Source organism: Impatiens glandulifera, chromosome 7 (assembly GCF_907164915.1).
Source record: "Impatiens glandulifera chromosome 7, dImpGla2.1, whole genome shotgun sequence".
NCBI classification, from domain to species: domain Eukaryota; kingdom Viridiplantae; phylum Streptophyta; class Magnoliopsida; order Ericales; family Balsaminaceae; genus Impatiens; species Impatiens glandulifera.
The window spans coordinates 46654293-46671920 of record NC_061868.1 but is presented as its reverse complement, the minus strand read 5'-3'; the positions used below and the strand labels follow the sequence as shown (position 1 = coordinate 46671920).

The 17628-nt window shown below is 25.5% G+C and overlaps 1 protein-coding gene across 1 annotated transcript; it reads right to left on the bottom strand.

Annotated features, from left to right (window-relative positions):
• Positions 1-2062: 2062 nt before the first annotated feature.
• On the bottom strand, positions 2063-2975 carry LOC124910601 (myb family transcription factor PHL11-like). Its single transcript, XM_047451273.1, has 3 exons — positions 2742-2975; positions 2582-2658; positions 2063-2474 (listed from the first exon to the last, which is right to left on the bottom strand). The coding sequence occupies exons 1-3, from the start codon at positions 2893-2895 to the stop codon at positions 2352-2354; spliced, it is 354 nt and encodes a 117-aa protein (XP_047307229.1). The 5' UTR covers positions 2896-2975; the 3' UTR covers positions 2063-2351.
• Between the last annotated feature and the right edge of the window lie 14653 nt (positions 2976-17628).

The following is a 17628-nucleotide window of genomic DNA, read 5'->3' as shown; positions in this document are numbered from 1 at the left end:
TTGTATAACTTTAACAGTTTCAAAATGTAAAGTTAAAAAAAGAGATATCCAAAATTAAAGTTAGCATAAACAAAGAGACTTAATTTGACACGAAGCAAAAACTATTATATGAAAGTGTTAATATTATGGAGAGTACTTGTAACTAAAATTAGAGTGCAAAACTCATATCATCAAAGTCATCACGCGTTAATGAATTATAATTTTTTTATTCAAATTGTATATATCCTTTAATTTTGTTAACCTTTAATTTGTCATTTAATAAAAGAAAAATATAACTACCTTATCTATATTTTAATTTTAAATTCCTCATCATTAAATTTAAACTTTTAAACTTTTTATTCAAGAAATCTTTATTAATAGATTGTAAATATTTACATATCAATTAAAAATTTGAATTCCTTATCTATCACTCTTAGTATCACCCTAAGTTCACTTTAAATAGTACTTCATTTCATTTTTATTACTAATTCACTAAAATCTAAATCATTTTTATATACATACCAAAAAAATAAAAAATTTCATTATATATCAACATCAGTTTTCGTGTTAACTTTTATAATTTCTAGTAAATTATTTAATATAATTTTAATAAAATTCAGTTGAGAAGTGTAATATAATTAATAATTAAAACAGGATTTACTATTTGTTTTTGCCTATAACGATCAAGTAGAATCACAACCTTTTAGAGATAAGTAAAACAATTTCAAAAGTATATGAAACATTCCACCCACAAAGGTCTTTCATTTTACCAGGGTTGAAAACCATGATATGAATATAATATTTGGCATGTTTGATTCATATTATTGCAAAAGTTTATTTATCCAATCTATTGTAACTTATTCGTAAATCAAAGTAACTAGACTTCCAATTACATTTAAGGTTTCATTATTCATGTTCTACTCACTTTTTACCTTCACTTTCCCAAACTATTCCCCATGATTTTATTTCACTTTCTTTAGTTAGTCATCTTTTTTTTCTTCTAAACAATTGAAATAAAATAAAAAATTAACTTAAATATTATACTTTAAAATAAAATAAATTCAATAAAATTATAATAAAATATATTACAATATAAATCAAAATTAGTTGATATACAAAATACATAATTTATAAATTATATTTATTGTAAACTTATTAAATTTTATAAATATAATATATATGTATATAATTAAAATAAATGTTAACTTAAATATTATATATTAAAATAAATACATTATATAAATATTAAAATAAATATTACATATAAACATTAAAATAAAATAAAATTAAAAATAAAATGTATGTAAAACTTATTAAACAAGAAAAGTAAAATAAAATATGTATTTTATTTTAATAATTTTGGATAAGCTTAACTTATTTTGGAATGTTTATTATTTTTATTTTTATTTAATGTAATTTATTTTAATATTTATATAATATATTATTTAGTTTATCCGTTCATGCACAACCCTAATTTAATTTAAAGAATATATAAGTAAATGCAAGTACATTATAAAAAAAGATAGTTCAAATATTTCTTAAAAAGATAGTTCAAGTATTTTTTAAAAATATATCTTTTAAATTTTTTTTAACACTATTACTATTATCTAAATATTGAATTTATGAAAATCCTTTTAATAAGTATTTGCTAGAAATTAAATCACTGTTAGAAAAAATTGATAAAAAAAATATTTACATGTTAGAAAGTACTGTATTAATAAAAAAAACTATAATGTAAATATATCATCAAATCAAATGTCATAATAAAAAATAATCTTCCAAAATGTTTTTTTTCTTAAAATTTTGTACATTACAATTTATTTTCAATAAATTAAAAAAATAATATTACCTTAGTACATTTTATTTTTTTAAGGTTTTGATCATGTATAAATTGATTAATTAAGTCAAATATAAGTCGCAATAGATTATAAACTGAACCAATTTCATTTTTGGTCACCAATATTGTACACAAAGTTGAATTAGTATATATTAAGTCAAATAAAAATATGATTTGTCTTTGTTGATGTCAAATGGTTAGATTATAATCCAATTAACCGCAACAACTTCTCCATCCATAGATCTTCATTTGATTAGGGAGTGACATTTCAAAGATGTTGAAGATTGAGCAGTTGGGCAATTGATATCCATAATGGTTATGGTATTGTGAGCTTTGTCCAATATGGATTGCAAATACTTGCCTTGAGCCTCTATTCTCATCTGTAACTTACTTTGTACCTCAAATTGATCCTTCATTTCTTTCTCAACTTGAATCTGGTACCTCAATTCACTTGAATAAAGATTGTGACTAGTACTCGAGGTTGGTGAATATACATCTCCTGCACACACAAACACACAAAAGAAAGTTCAATAATTCAATGAAATTTCGATTTAGAAGATGAAATAAGTGACTGACCAATGTGTTGTTCATTATGATTTTGATCATGTATCAATGATGCAATCTGTTTCTTGGCTTGTTGTTGGCCTAACCTAAACTTCTACAAATTGGTGAAGGAAATCATTACATATAATTGAATTTGGACTTCATTTTTAAGATAAAGTTGAAAGTTGAAACAGAAACAAACAGAGTAATAGTAGTAGCTACCTGTAAGTGGCTCTTCAAGTGGTACAATGTCAAGCCCTTTACCCCCATTACTTTCAGCACTGACTTTGGAGTTGCTTCTGCAAACTATACAAACTCAGGCAGGCTATATCTATGAACAGTTTCAATAATGGAAGAAAGAATTAAGAAGAAGAAGACTTACTGTGTGTGCCTCCCAACTTAGTAACCGCATCAACAAATCGTTCGTGAAGATCAGAAGTCCACCGGAGCCATGGCTTAGGATCTCTGGACATCATAACCGCATTTTCGTAAGGATACTTCATTCCTCCTCTTCCTGCGCTGTAGCTTCTCTCCATATATATTCACAACACACTGATCATAGATTCATATAGCTATTATCAATTATCTTCAATGACGACCAGATTTCGTTCTATCAATCAAAATCAGAAGAAAATAACTGCAGAATGAATTCTCCTTATTCCTTCTTCTTAAAGAGATAGATAGATAGAGAGGCCTACAAAAAAAAATTATTTAGAGAAAAAAAAAACAATATTACTTAAGCTATGTGTTATTGTCATGAGAATTAAAATGTTAGTTTCTAATTAATTATTTTATTATTAACGTTAAAAACAATTAAACCGAAAGTTGACAATAATCGAAACAATAGACTTGTCATTGCATGTGTCGCACTACCATACGACCACATTTGTATTAAACGGTTGATTTAAAATTAAATTGGGTCCACCACTACCATCGGACGGATGGTGGGTAAGTAGTGAGAGAGAAGGCCACAAGGGAGGGGTTTGCCACATGGGTTCCAGGCTTCCAGCGTGGAATATTCGCCGCCGAATGAGGAGGAGGAATGTGAATATATTTTAATTACTATTTTTTATTTTATTTACATATTTCATCTCGAAGATATTTAATATTCAAATATGTAGATTGCTTGAGTAAAATTATTAATTAGAGAATTGATTAATGATATAATATTATTTTTTATTTTAAGAATAAACCAATCACACGTCAAACAATGTAAAATAAAAAAAATTAAACATTTAGTCGAAAATATATTAATATAAATATAAATATTATATATGTCATAAATATGTTGAATTGACGACTCACTTAGTCAAAAATAACTATAATGAGAAGACTTTTGTGAAATTTAATTGAGATTCACTAACTGATGTCCAAAATTTTGGAGAGTTACTGAATTCTGACGACTAAGATACTAAGATCACATATTTAAGTTATTATTCCGATTTATTTCAAATTTTAAAGAAGAATCATAATTATATGTATATAACAATAAACATGTGAGTAAATTTGTAAAGATTTACCTATAATGATTATGGTTCTCTTTAAATTATTTAGTTTAACAAATAATGGTCTTTGTGTTAAATTTTGTGAAGATTTAATAATGGTCTTTAACATGGTTTGTATATCAAACAAATAAACATGTAATTAAATTTAAAATAATATCATACTTATTTAACAATACAAATTTTATAAAAATGTGTCATATTTATTTAAAGAAAATGTATATACGTAGTTAAGTGATAAACCGAAACATACTTTATCATTGTAATTTTATTTTATAATATATATTTAATATTTTAATTTAATTGTTTTATTATAAAATATTTTTTTTTTGAAATATTTTAAAATTTAATACAATAAATTTTAATTTATATAAAATTTTAACTTTAATAAGATTTGTTTTTTTCTGAATTATATTTATAATATATTATTATATAAAATATATGTATCAAAATTATTAATCTTATAAAATAAAATATTATAATGGTTAATTTATTAAAAGATTTTAAAATTAAATAAATTTCAAAATTTTACGTGTTTTATTTTATAACAAAATTATTAATTTTTTTATTTAAATTGTTGCAAATGATTAAAATTTTCATTTTATAAATGAAACTTGTATATAATTATTATAGATAAGGTAATATATTTTTATATTAAATTACAAATTAAAAGATAGACAAGATTTACATTAAAGAAAATTAAAGGATATAATTTAAATTATTTTTTGAATTATAGGATATAATATAAACTATTTTTTTGAAAATTAAAGATATAATAAATTATTTTAAATAAATTACTTTATTTTGAATTATTGTAACCATTTTAATTTATATATAATTATTATTTTAATTTTTCATTTATATAATACATATTTTAATAACTATCATGATTAAAATTATGGAGAAATGATTAAGAGGGAATTTGGAAGAGAATAATGTGCAAATAATACAATATGAATAATAAAATTTATCTCTTTATTCTCTCTCCTTATATTTTTTTATCCGCCAATAACATGTCATGTCAATCTATCTCTCGTTCTTTTCCCCAATTTTCCTCTCCCTATTTGTCTTTTAAATTATGTATATAAATAAAATACTAATAATACTAAAAGTTTAGAAATAAAATTATTGTTTAAAACAACTTTTTTAGAAATTAGAATTATTTTAATAATTATAAATATATTATACATATAAATTAATATTATTAAAAAAATATTTTTTATTACTTATTTTTTAAATAAAATTATTGAGTTAAAATATTATATATATATATATATATTTATATTATAAAGAAGTTACATTAATTTTTTAATATTATTTTTATTACTTATATTATTTTTTAATCAAATTAATTTGAAAATTTTACTCTTTAATAGATTTTAAATATCTAGTTTAATTAAATAATTAGAATATAATAATATAATGAATTCTTTATCTATTCTTTCTTACTTTCACCCTAAATTCATTTTAAATAATTCCTCTCATTTTATTATAAATTCACTAAAATCTAAATCATTTTATACACATACCAAAATCAAACTAACATGATCAATATGGATAAATTAGTTTTCAGTTTTATCGTGTTAACTCTTATCATTTTTCGTAAGTTTATTTTTAATAAAATTCAGTTAAAACAGTAATATAATTATTAATTAATTATTTTGCAGAGAATCATCCAGTAGTATCGTTACCGCCTTGTAGAGTTATGAGCAGCACTTTCAAAGGCATGTGCTTATGGCCCCCTAATTGTATGAAACATTGCCTTCAAGAAGGTCATCAAGCTGGCGACTGTAGTACTTTCGATTTTAAATGTATTTGTTTGATACCATGCAAACCTGATCATCCCCCAACTTCTCCTCTATAAGAGTACAGTTGCATCAATTATTATTATAAATAGTTTTGTATGCAAAAGATAAATAAAAAAATTTAATTTTGAAATTATAGTGATCATTTTAAAATACGATTTATGGACTATTTAGTTTAAAAGAAACCATGAAACGTATAGTAACCGCAGTATACTTAATTTTGAAATTATAGTGATTATTTTAAAATACAATTTATGGACTATTTAGTTTAAAAAAAACCATGAACGTATAATAACCGCAGTCGACCGACATTTTCTATATAACGTTATTATTATGATGATCGGAAAGATTTCTTATGTAAAACTGGTGGAGACAGTCCAAACTTGTTAAAAATTGATTTTATATTTATATTTGTTCGTGGGTGAACATTTTTTACTTATGTTTCTATTGTTGATCCTCAATCCTCAATTGTTAATCTCGTTGTGTTTGTTGACAGAGTGAACACTCGTGTTTTTATTATTTTTGTCGACTATCATTTATATTATATTGCGATTATATTTTTTAAAAAAGAATTATTAATTTTATTAAAAAATCATATTTTATTATCTAAAAATAAATTAAATCATTTAGTTAAAAAATATTATTATTATATAAATTCTTATTTTTTTAAAAATAGAATAACTTTAGTTTTATTTGGCCGTGGTTTGACTGTAAAAATATTTAATAAATGACACATTTAATTATGTATAAATAAATTTAATATTTGTTTCATTATTTAATATTTAAATGTATTTAAATACAATACAAATCATTTACTCGATGGTAATTTCTGTTTTCTATGAACCGATTCTTACACAATTTAAAACAAAGTTCTTTAATGAGATGAAGAACGTGGCTAATATATGTGACTTACTAATTGTTTATGCGGGCGTCGGGCGTCGTTAACAAAGTAATATTTTCCTTTGAAAGAAAATGAGCTAATAGACATAGTAGCCTAATGCGCGAGTTCTCAGAAACAATTGAAGAACTTGAACTTATCGATTTTTCTTTGGAAGGTGGTCAATTCAATTTTAGAAGAAGTAATGACAATGAGGGTCACGTTCATTCTCGTATCGACTTATTTCTAATTAGTGAATTAATCTTTCGAGAATTTTCTAATATATTTCAAAAGGTCATTCCATGGAGTTGTTCAGATCACTGACCGATCTTGATAGAACGCCGAAAGATGGAAAGAACATGTCGACCATTTAGTTTCGAAAATAAATGGTTGATCAAAGATGTCTTTATACCGTGTGTGAAATCATGGTGGGTGAATCAGTCATCGGTTGGTTCTTCGTCGAGTAATCTCTTTGTGAATTTAAGGAATCTGCGTAAGCTTATCAAAAGTTGGTTCATGGGAGGTCGTCTTTATTTTTTGCTAAAATCAATTACTTGTGCAGTGAAATTAATGTCATTGACGGAAATGAGGAGATTCATGAACTCTCCGTTGAGGAGGTTAGTTCTCGAATTCACAATATTAGAAAATTACTCGATATGTGTAAGGAAGAAGAAGCAGGGACACGCCAACAAAGTATAGCTACATGATTAAGAGTTGGAGATCGAAACACCAAGTTTTTCCATGGATCTCTAACGAGCAAGCAAGAAATAATATGATAAATTCTATCTCGATCAAGGGGGAAGTTTATGATATTGAACCTAAAATCTCTACGAGTATTGTCAAATTCTATAAGGGTTTGTTTAAGGAGTCATTTGAGGTCAGACCTAAATTGAATGATATAACTTTTGATTCAATTAGTACAACGCAAAAGGATATGTTGGAGGCTCATTTTACGTTGGAGGAGGTTGAGAAGGCCATTAAGGGTGTGGAAGTGATAAAGCGACGTGATTCAATGATTTACTTTTACTTTTTTTTAAGAAGGCATGGTCTTTCTTTAGAACTGAAATTATGGAACCAATTGATCATTTTTATCGATTTTTATCATTTGATAAGAGTTGGAACTCTACTTTGATATGTCTCATTCGTAAAGCTCCAGAAACTATTGATGTGAAGAATTTTAGGCATATCAGTCTTGTTTCGTCATTCTATAAGATTGTCGTAAAATATTTGACCAACATGTTGCGGAGGGTATTAGAGACGGTCATATCTAGTAATCCGATTACGTTCATCAAAGGTCGTCAAATTTATGATGTCGTATTAATAACTATTGTCAAATTTATGATGTTGTATTAAAAGCTTATGATCGTGTCAATTGAGAGTTTTTATTTGATGTAATGAACAAAATGAGAATGAGTGCGAAATGGATTAGTTGAATCAGATTTTTATCTCTTAACGGTTAAGTTTTCTATTATTGTTAATGGAAGTTCTCAGGAATTTTTCGAGAGCTCTAGAGGGATCAGACAAGGTGATTCACTCTCTCCTTTTTTGTTCGTCATTGTTATGAAAGGTCTCCAAAAAAATGATGGTTTTCGTAGAAAACTCGTGACTCGTCCGTGGAGTGAGTTGTGGGTAAACGATATCCTTTTACCATATCATATTTACTTTTCGATGATGACACGCTCTGCATGGTTCAGACTATTTATAGGAATTTTAAACACCTTCGAGATATTTTATGGTTATTTGGTGTATGTTCTAGTCTTTGAGTTAATCTTAATAAATCAGACATTTTTTTTCAAATTATGTTTTGAATAGAAGAAGAATAAGGTTGGTAAATATGTTGGGGTTCAGAATTGGTGATCTTCCATCAACATATCTTGGTATGTCATTAGATGCTAAATTGCGATCCAAGGTCTTGGGACCTGATTATCACTAATGGAATGTAAATTGTCTAGATAGAAAAGTAAAATAATCTAGAAAATGGGTCAGTTAATCCTCATTAAGAGTGTGTTGTCATCTATGTCCACATATATGATGTCGTTATTCATTCTTCCCAAAAATGTGGTAGTGAAAATTGAGAAAATAATGTGTAAATTTCTATGGGGATCTTCTAACTTATCGTTTTGTCATCTAGTTAGTTGGGATAAGGTTAAATGTTTTAAAGATCAAGGAGGTCTAGATATTCGAGATCTTATTTCTTTTAATAAAGTTCTTATATCAAAATGGTGTAATAGATATGCAATGGAGTCGAATAGTTTTTGGACATCGATAATCAGATGTAAGTATGGTAATGATTGGTCTGGTTAGTTCACAAAAATGTCTAATTATCCAATGGGGTGTATCATTTAGAAGAGAATTTATTTTATGTGGAAAAGTTTTAGTGATCAGTCTAGATTCATTGTGGGGAATAGTTATCCGATTAGATTTTGGAACGACATTTGGTGTAGTGTCAAAAGTCTAGCTACATCGTATAATGAGCTTGCTTCTATTGTTATATGTAGAAATGTTACCGTTAAGAAAATATTTGATCATTGATCTAATGGTTTCGCTAGCCGAATTAAATATAGAAGAAAATTAAACATTCTGGAGACTTCGTCCCATAATAGAGTTTTACTTTTGATAGGACGCAAACAAGTGTCACCGTCTGAACAAGGCATTATGCATTGACAAGATATTGATAGTTTCCATGTGGAGAATTGCTACAAGTTGTTTGTTAAGATGATTCCATATAATTTTTATTGAGAAAACTTTGGGAGTCAAATATTCCATCCAAGATCTCGTTCTTTGGATGAAGCGTTATTCATGATGGAATTCTAACATATGATATGTGCATGAAAAATGGTGTATTATGGCTAGTCGTATGTGTGAAGAAGAGGTTGAATCGACAGCTCACTTACTTTTGCATTGTCAAGAGCCTTTTGTAGAGTATTACTGAGATTCATTGGGTGATACCCGAGTTTTTAGGTAATTGTTGGGAAGTTTGGATTGATGCGACTAATATGGTAGACCTACATATTATGATTACCATCATAATTATTTTTTGGTGGACTATCTGGTTGGAGAGAAATCGTCAAACTTTCAATGATCGTAGTCGTCCGATGCGTATCATTCATAATACTATTATTATGATACTTTTTTAGATTCGTTTAGGAAAGTCAATATAGTTTGTCGAGGATTTAATCGTTCTTCTCAAGATATGGACAAGACATTATGCGTTGACAATATATGGATAGTTTTCATGTGGGACATTGCTACAAGTTGTTTGCTAAGATGATTTCATATAATTTTTATTGCGAAAACTTTAGGACTCAAAGATTCCATCCAAGATCTCGTTCTTTGGATGGAGCGTTATTCTTGGTGGAATTCTAACATATGATATGTGAATGAAAAATGTTGTATTATGGCTAATCGTATGTGTGAAGAAGATGTTGAATTAATAACTCACTTACTTTTGCATTGTCAAGAGGTGACTAGTATTTGGATCCTTTTGTGGAGTATTACTAAGATTAATTGGGTGATGTCTGAGTCTTTAGGTAGTTATTGGGATGTTTGGATTGATACAGCTGATATGATATGCCTACATATTTGAATTAACATCCCAATTATTCTTTGGTGGACTATCTGGTTGGAGAGAAATTGTCAAACTTTCAATGATCGTAGTCGTCTGATGCCTATCAATCATAATATTATTATTATGATGCTTTCTGAGATTCGTTCAGGAAATCAGTAAAGTTTGTCGGGAATTTAATTGTTCTTCTCGATATATGGACAAGACATTATACGTAGATAAGATATGAATATTTTTTATGTGGGGAATTGCTACAAGTTGTTTGCTAAGATGATTCCATATAATTTTTATTGAGAAAACTTTGAGAGTCAAAAATTCCATTCAAGATCTCGTTCTTTGGATAGAGCGTTATTCATGGTGGAATTATACCATATGATATGTGCATGAAAAATGTTGTATTTTGGATAGTCGTATATGTGAAAAAGAAGTTATCGGAAACTCACTTATTTTTGCATTGTCGAGAGGTGACTAGTATTTAGAGCCTTTTGTAAGTATTATTGAGATTTATTGTGTGATGCCCGAGTCTTTAGGTAGTTGTTGAGAAGTTTGGATTGATGCGGCTGCTATGGTAGACCTACATATTTGGGTTACCATCCCAATTATTCTTTGGTGGACTATCTGGTTTGAGAGAAATTGTCAAACTTTCAATGATTGTAGTCGTCCGATGTGTATCATTCATAATACTATTATTATGATGTTTTCTGAGATTCGTTTAGGAAAGTCAGTAGAGTTTGTTTGGGAGTTAATCGTTCTTCTCGAAGATTTATGAGCTCGAAAACTTTTTAAGTATTATTTTTTTTATTTGTTATTTTAATGTCATTAAATGATTTTTTAAAAATATAAATGGACTTTAAAAAAATAATAATAATCATCACATTAGCTTAGCTGATTTGTTAAAAAAAATACATAACAAATTAGCTGATTTGTTAAAAAAATTGTCAAAAATCAAAACTAATCATATTTGTTTAAAATAATTGATTAAAAATAATTTATGTAACTTATCTAAAAATTTATTTAAAAAATTACTTCAATACATCACAAAATGATTAGTTAATAAAATGATAGTTTCCAACTAACCTAGAAAAAGATATAAAAATATTTACCTAAAATTCAAATCTCTTCTAAATAAAAACCTGTGAAGACGCCTACGAAAAAAATACAATAAATAATAACAACAATCCACATTAATTAATGATTCATTAAAGAAATAGTTTAAATCTTATCAATCCTTTATTTTGTTTTTATGTAAATCTTATCTATCCTTTAATTTTTAATTTAATATAAAAATATAACTATCTTATATATATTTTAATTTTTAATATTATCTGTAAATTACATGTCTTATTTTTTAAATTAAATAATATGAAATTTAAACTTTAATCTTTATATTTCAAAATTATAATTGATTACCCAATAAATCTTTTATAGATTATAAATATCAACATATGTTTAATTAAATAGTCAGATTATAATAATATATAATGAAATATTTGAAACACTTACCTATTTATTTCATACTAAATTTACTTTAAATACTTCCTCCATAACTTTTTCATCAATTCACTTAAGTTTTCAAAGGCATAGAATCATTGTTAATATAATATCATTGTAGATCAGCATGAATAAATTACTTTTCAGGTTTATGGATATTTGAAAGGGCAAATTACTTGGTGGTTCTCAAATTACTTACCTTGCTTACCTTTAGCACTCAAATTATTTTAAAACAAATTACCCTTTAAACTTTCTGATAGGTTACCAATGACCCTCAAACTATTAGAAAGGGTCACTAAAGGCCCTTCTGTCAATTTTTCCGTTACAACATAACATCTATAATTAAAACCCTAATTTTCAATTATCATAACAACTCTTTATTTTCAACCATCATTCTTAACTTTACATCTTCTCTACGACAACCTACCTACCTAATATCGTCTTTTTTTTCCAAAGATTTGTAGAGAAAAAGGTCTATTAGAGAAGTAAAGAAGTCCTAAGTTGCGATCGGTGCGAGAGAAAGGTCTACTAGAGGGATAAAGAGAGACAGAAGATAAAGTTCATAGTATCAGAGCAATGGCTTGGATGATTAGAACTAGAAATTGCGATTTTAGTTTCAATCGAGTATACGGTAAGTATTTGTTGTTGTATACTTAGTTCTTAGTTTTCTTCCTTAAGATATATTATTTTTAAATATATTACTCCATGTATTATCTATAGTTATCTCATTTGTACTTAATTTCTACTATATATTTATCTTTATTAAGAAAAAGAGACTAGAGAAAAGAAAATAGTACATTTCTTATGTGATATAATGATTCTTCTAGTTAGGTAAAAGATTATTTGAACTAGTTATTACTGTAGTAACTTATAGACAACTTTAGTTTTGTGCTGAAACTGTTTCAGTTGGAAATGCACTTAAACTTGAGACTGCTTGTTTAAGTAATACATAGTTACTAGTTTATATAATGTACTTGATAAGATGTTTAGCATTTCTCTCTAATTAAAACCCTCATTTTCTAATTATGCATTGATATCAAGTTTACTATATTCATATATTCTTCTAACTTCTATACTATTTCATTGTACATATATTGGGTTACAGGTCTTGAGTCTGAATTTTTCAGCATTAAACTTTATCACAGAGGAAGAAGAGATGGGTTATTATACGTTGGTAGTGATGTTGATTACATTAATTATTGTGATGTTGATATATTATCTTTCCAAGAGATTAAGGCAATGACTAAAGACCTAGGGTATGACAACAATAATATGTTCTTCTCGTATGTGGAACCGGGTGATCCTTTGAAATGTAGCATAAGGAACATTGTAAACGATGTTGATGTTATGAATATGTGTACGTGGGTAAATAAGGGAAGATTGATTGAGGTTTACTGTTGGATTAAAATTAAACTGTCAACCGAATGGTTAACTCCAGTTAAAAGAACGAAAAGGGGCCAAAGTCGTACTACATCAACTCTGGTAAAAAGGAGTACAAGGGGTGCACAAGGCTCAAAGTGTATTACATCAATTTCATTAAGAAAGAGTGCAGAAGGTTCAAGGAGTATTGCAAACTTTTCAGTAAGAAATAGTACACAAGGCTCAAATAGTACTTTACAAGAAGAAGTAAATGGGGAAGATGAGAATGATGAAGAAAACCGTGATTTGGAAACTAGTGATGATGCAAATGGCGATGATACAAGTAGTGAAGATGCAAATAGTGATAACTTTTCAGAAGGAGAATTTTATTGCAATGATGATGATATGTTCGAACGTTAATTAGGAAAATTATAGAAGAAAGGATAAAAGAATCCTTTAAGTGGAGGTCAATTTATAATGGTGTGGACGGCTACCAAGTTAGGGGGCCTAATGGACATCAGTTTGTTGTTGATGTTAGGAAAAAAATATGTAGTTGTGGATTGTGGGTGCTATCAGGATTATCATGATGTCATGCTATAGTTGCTTTAAAGCAACATGGCCTAAAAGTGCATGAATGTGTTGATAAATGTTACAGAAAAGAATTATTCATCACTATTTACCATCATGTCTTATACCCAATCAATGGTAAGATATATGGCCAACTTCATCATTGGATCCTCCCGTTTGTGTGGTTCAGCCAGGTAGACCCAAGAAAGCAAGAAGAAAAGAACCAGATGAGAGAAAATACTATGGAAAAAAGCTAAGGAGATATGTGGTCATCCACTGTAAAAAGTGTGGAAACTCAGGCCACAATGCTAAAACTTGTAAGATGTAAAAGGAGGAATGATGAGCATTAAAAAAGTAGAGAACCAATATGTAAGTAGATTTGTTTGATTTATTGAATGTATTTACATTATATGGTAGATCTTTTTTCTTTTTAACTATAGTCTTTTTCTTTTTAATTGCAGTGACTAGCTAAAGGCGGAGGATGAAGCAGATGATGATGATGGGAAAATCAATATTTTAGGGCTTAGTATATGAATATTATAAACTATCAGAGCAAATTTTTTGTCTTTTTAACTGTAATATTTTGTCTTCTTAATTGTAATATAACTGTTTTTTTATGTTTTTAACTGTAGGTTTTTTATATTTTTAACCGTGGTATGTAAAAGATGATTATAAATGTTTTTACTACTTTTTAATGAATATTATTTGTATGATATTGATGTTGCAATTGTTTAATCACATTCACATTTTTTTATCTTATTGTATAAAGCAAAAAACATAAAATAGAAATTTGCAATTGTGTAAAATTCTATTGTAATTGTCATAAAAACATTGATAGATTACAATAGAACAAATTATTTTCAAATTTGGTCATAAAACAAAATAAAAAATATTCAAGATTGAATATTGATAGTTTTGGGGAGAAATAATTTAAGGGTTAAAATCAACTATTAAAATAGTTGGAGGGCCAAAAGTAAACTATCATAATTGTTGGAGGGCTTTTAGTTAAAACCGTTATGTGTAATGAAAAAATTGACGGAACGACCATTAGTGTCCTTTTCGAAAATTTTAAGGGGAAATTTATTTCAAAAATAGTTTAAGGGCTACAAAGTAAGTAATGGAAGTAATTTGAGGGTCACCTAGATAATTTGCCTTATTTTAAATCCCTATTAATTATAATTAAGAATGAAGAAAAAAAACATTTAGAATGTTTGATTAAGTTATTCTTAAAAGTTTATTTGGACAAACTACATTAATAACTTATCCGCAAAATCAAAAACTCTAATCAAATTATTCCTAAACATAAACTCTAATTATAATAAAATTTATAATGTTCACTGTTTATATAATATTGGTGTCTATTTTTAATAAATTAATTTTAATACTAACAAAAAATATTATATATATATATATATATATATATATATATATATATATTATTAGAGATGTACAAAGGCATGTTGGAGAAAAATTTGCGACCAAACTGTTTGGGGCATGCATGTGGTGATTTGAAAATTTGTGAAGTAAACTTTGTTCATTAATTTTATTAAAAAATCATATTTTATTATTATTATTTAAAAATAAAATCATTAAGTTAAAAGATTAAATATATATTATAAAACAGTCATGATTATATAGTTTTATTTGTTTAGTGATTTGTTGGTTTAATAAATTTGATACATTTAATTATGCTCATTACTTTGTTTATTATTTAATACTTAAATGTATATTTGAAGGTATAGTTAAATTAATTAAATGAGTATTTTATAAATTTTAATAACTCATTGATTAAGATAGTTCAAACTGACCAAAATAAATTTTAAGAGACATAAGGTCACAAATTTAAAAATAAAACAAATTTAAATTTATCAAATGTTAATAAATATATAAAATATATATATATATATATATATATATATATATTAGTTTATTTTCTAAAAAAAATATTTTATCAAAAGAAAGTTGATACAAAAAATTTCTAACTTGATCTAAAGCTTTATAAAAAAATCATTTTTTCATAATTTTTTTATCTAATTTATTCATAACTTTTATATATATCAAATAAAATCTCTTTTATTTTTTACTTTAATAATTTTTAAAAGTGATTATCATGACAAAATAATAGTTTCTAAATAACTAAAAAAAGATATAAAAAATTATTTGAAATTCAAATCTCTTATAAGAAATAAAGTGTGAAGAAACATACAAAAATACAAATTACGATAAATAATAATAACACTCCTTTAATGAATAGTTATATATCTTATTTAAGGTATCATGCTACTTCTACTTATTAAAAAAAAGTATATATCTTATATATTTCTTAAATGGATGAACTAAAAATCTTGGGATTAATCCTTGATTTTAACCATTATAAATATATTATCAAAATTATTAATTTTATTAATTTTATTTAAAAAAAACCATATTTTATAATCTAAAAATAAAATCATTTAGTTAAAATTATTATTATTATCATTATTATTATATAAAAGTTTCATTTGGCCGGTGGTTAATTTGGTTGAGAATTTGTGTAATAAATTTGACACATTAATTATGTTAATAATTAAATTTAGTAATTTTTTTATTTAATATTTAAATACATATGTACATATATTAGAATAGGTAATTTGATTAAAACATTTTAAAATGAAATTATTACTTAATTTTTATTTTTTTATTAAATATTTTAGTAATTATTTTAAATAAAATGTATTATAACTAGAATTTGTATATACATTAAAAAATTTAGTCTTATAAAAATTAAAAAATATAATTATTGTTCAAAAATATTTTATTTAAAAGTATAATTGATTTAACAATTATAAATCTTATAATTATCCTTTATTTTTGTAATGTGAATATTATATATCCTTTGGTTTGTAATTTAATATAAAAAAAAATATAACCACCTTATCAATACTTTAATATTAATATACATAATTTTGAGGGTGAGAGAGAGAAAGATTGAGGAAGGAAATTAAAAAGAATAATATTGGATAAGACAATAAATGGTATAAAGAGACAAATTTTATTATTTTTTATCTAATCAAATTGTGCCACTCGTCACTCTTTTTTCTTTTCTTTCAAATTCTCTCCTAATTATTTCTCCATAATTTTAATCATAATAATTATTAAATATCTATTATATAAATAATAAAAAAAATAATTATATATAAATTAAAATGGTTAAAACAATTCAAAATAAAATAATTTATTATATTCTTTAATTATCAAAAAAAAAAGTTTATATTATATACTATAATTCAAAAAATAGTTTAAATTATATCTTTTAATTTTCTTTAATATAAATCTTGTTTATCTTTTAATAAAGTGATAAAGGAAGAGAACGAATGAACGAAGGAATTGATAAAGGTAGAGAATCGACCAAAAAATTGTTATTTTTTTAATTGATAAATAATCATTTCTCATCTTTTAAATTTGTAATTGAATATAAAAATATATAACTACCTTATCTATACATTACTTTTAATATTATTTTTATTATTTTTATTGTTTTTTAATCAAATTAATTTGAAAATTTTACCTTCCAACTTTATATTCAAGAAATCTTTAATAGATTGTAAATATCTAGTTCAATTAAATAATTAAATTATAATAATATAATAAATTCTTTTGAATTCTTTATCTATTCTTTCTTACTTTCACCCTAAATTCATTTTAAATAATTCCTTTCATTTTATTATAAATTCACTAAAATCTAAATCATTTTATACACATACCAAAAACAAACTAACATTTCTCATGATCAATATGGATAAATTAGTTTTCAGTTTTATCGTGTTAACTCTTATCCTTTCTCGTAAGTTTATTTTTAATAAATTCAGTTAAAACAGTAATATAATTATTAATTAATTATTTTGCAGAGAATCATCAAGTAGTATCGTCACCGTCTTGTAGAGTTATGAGCAGCACTTTCAAAGGCATATGCCTATGGGGCCCTAATTGTATGAAACATTGCCTTCTAGAAGGTCATCCAGCTGGCGACTGTAGTATCACTTTTCAATGTATTTGTTTGATACCATGCAAACCTGATCATCCCCCAACTTCTCCTCTATAAGGCCTTGTTTGATGTATGGGTT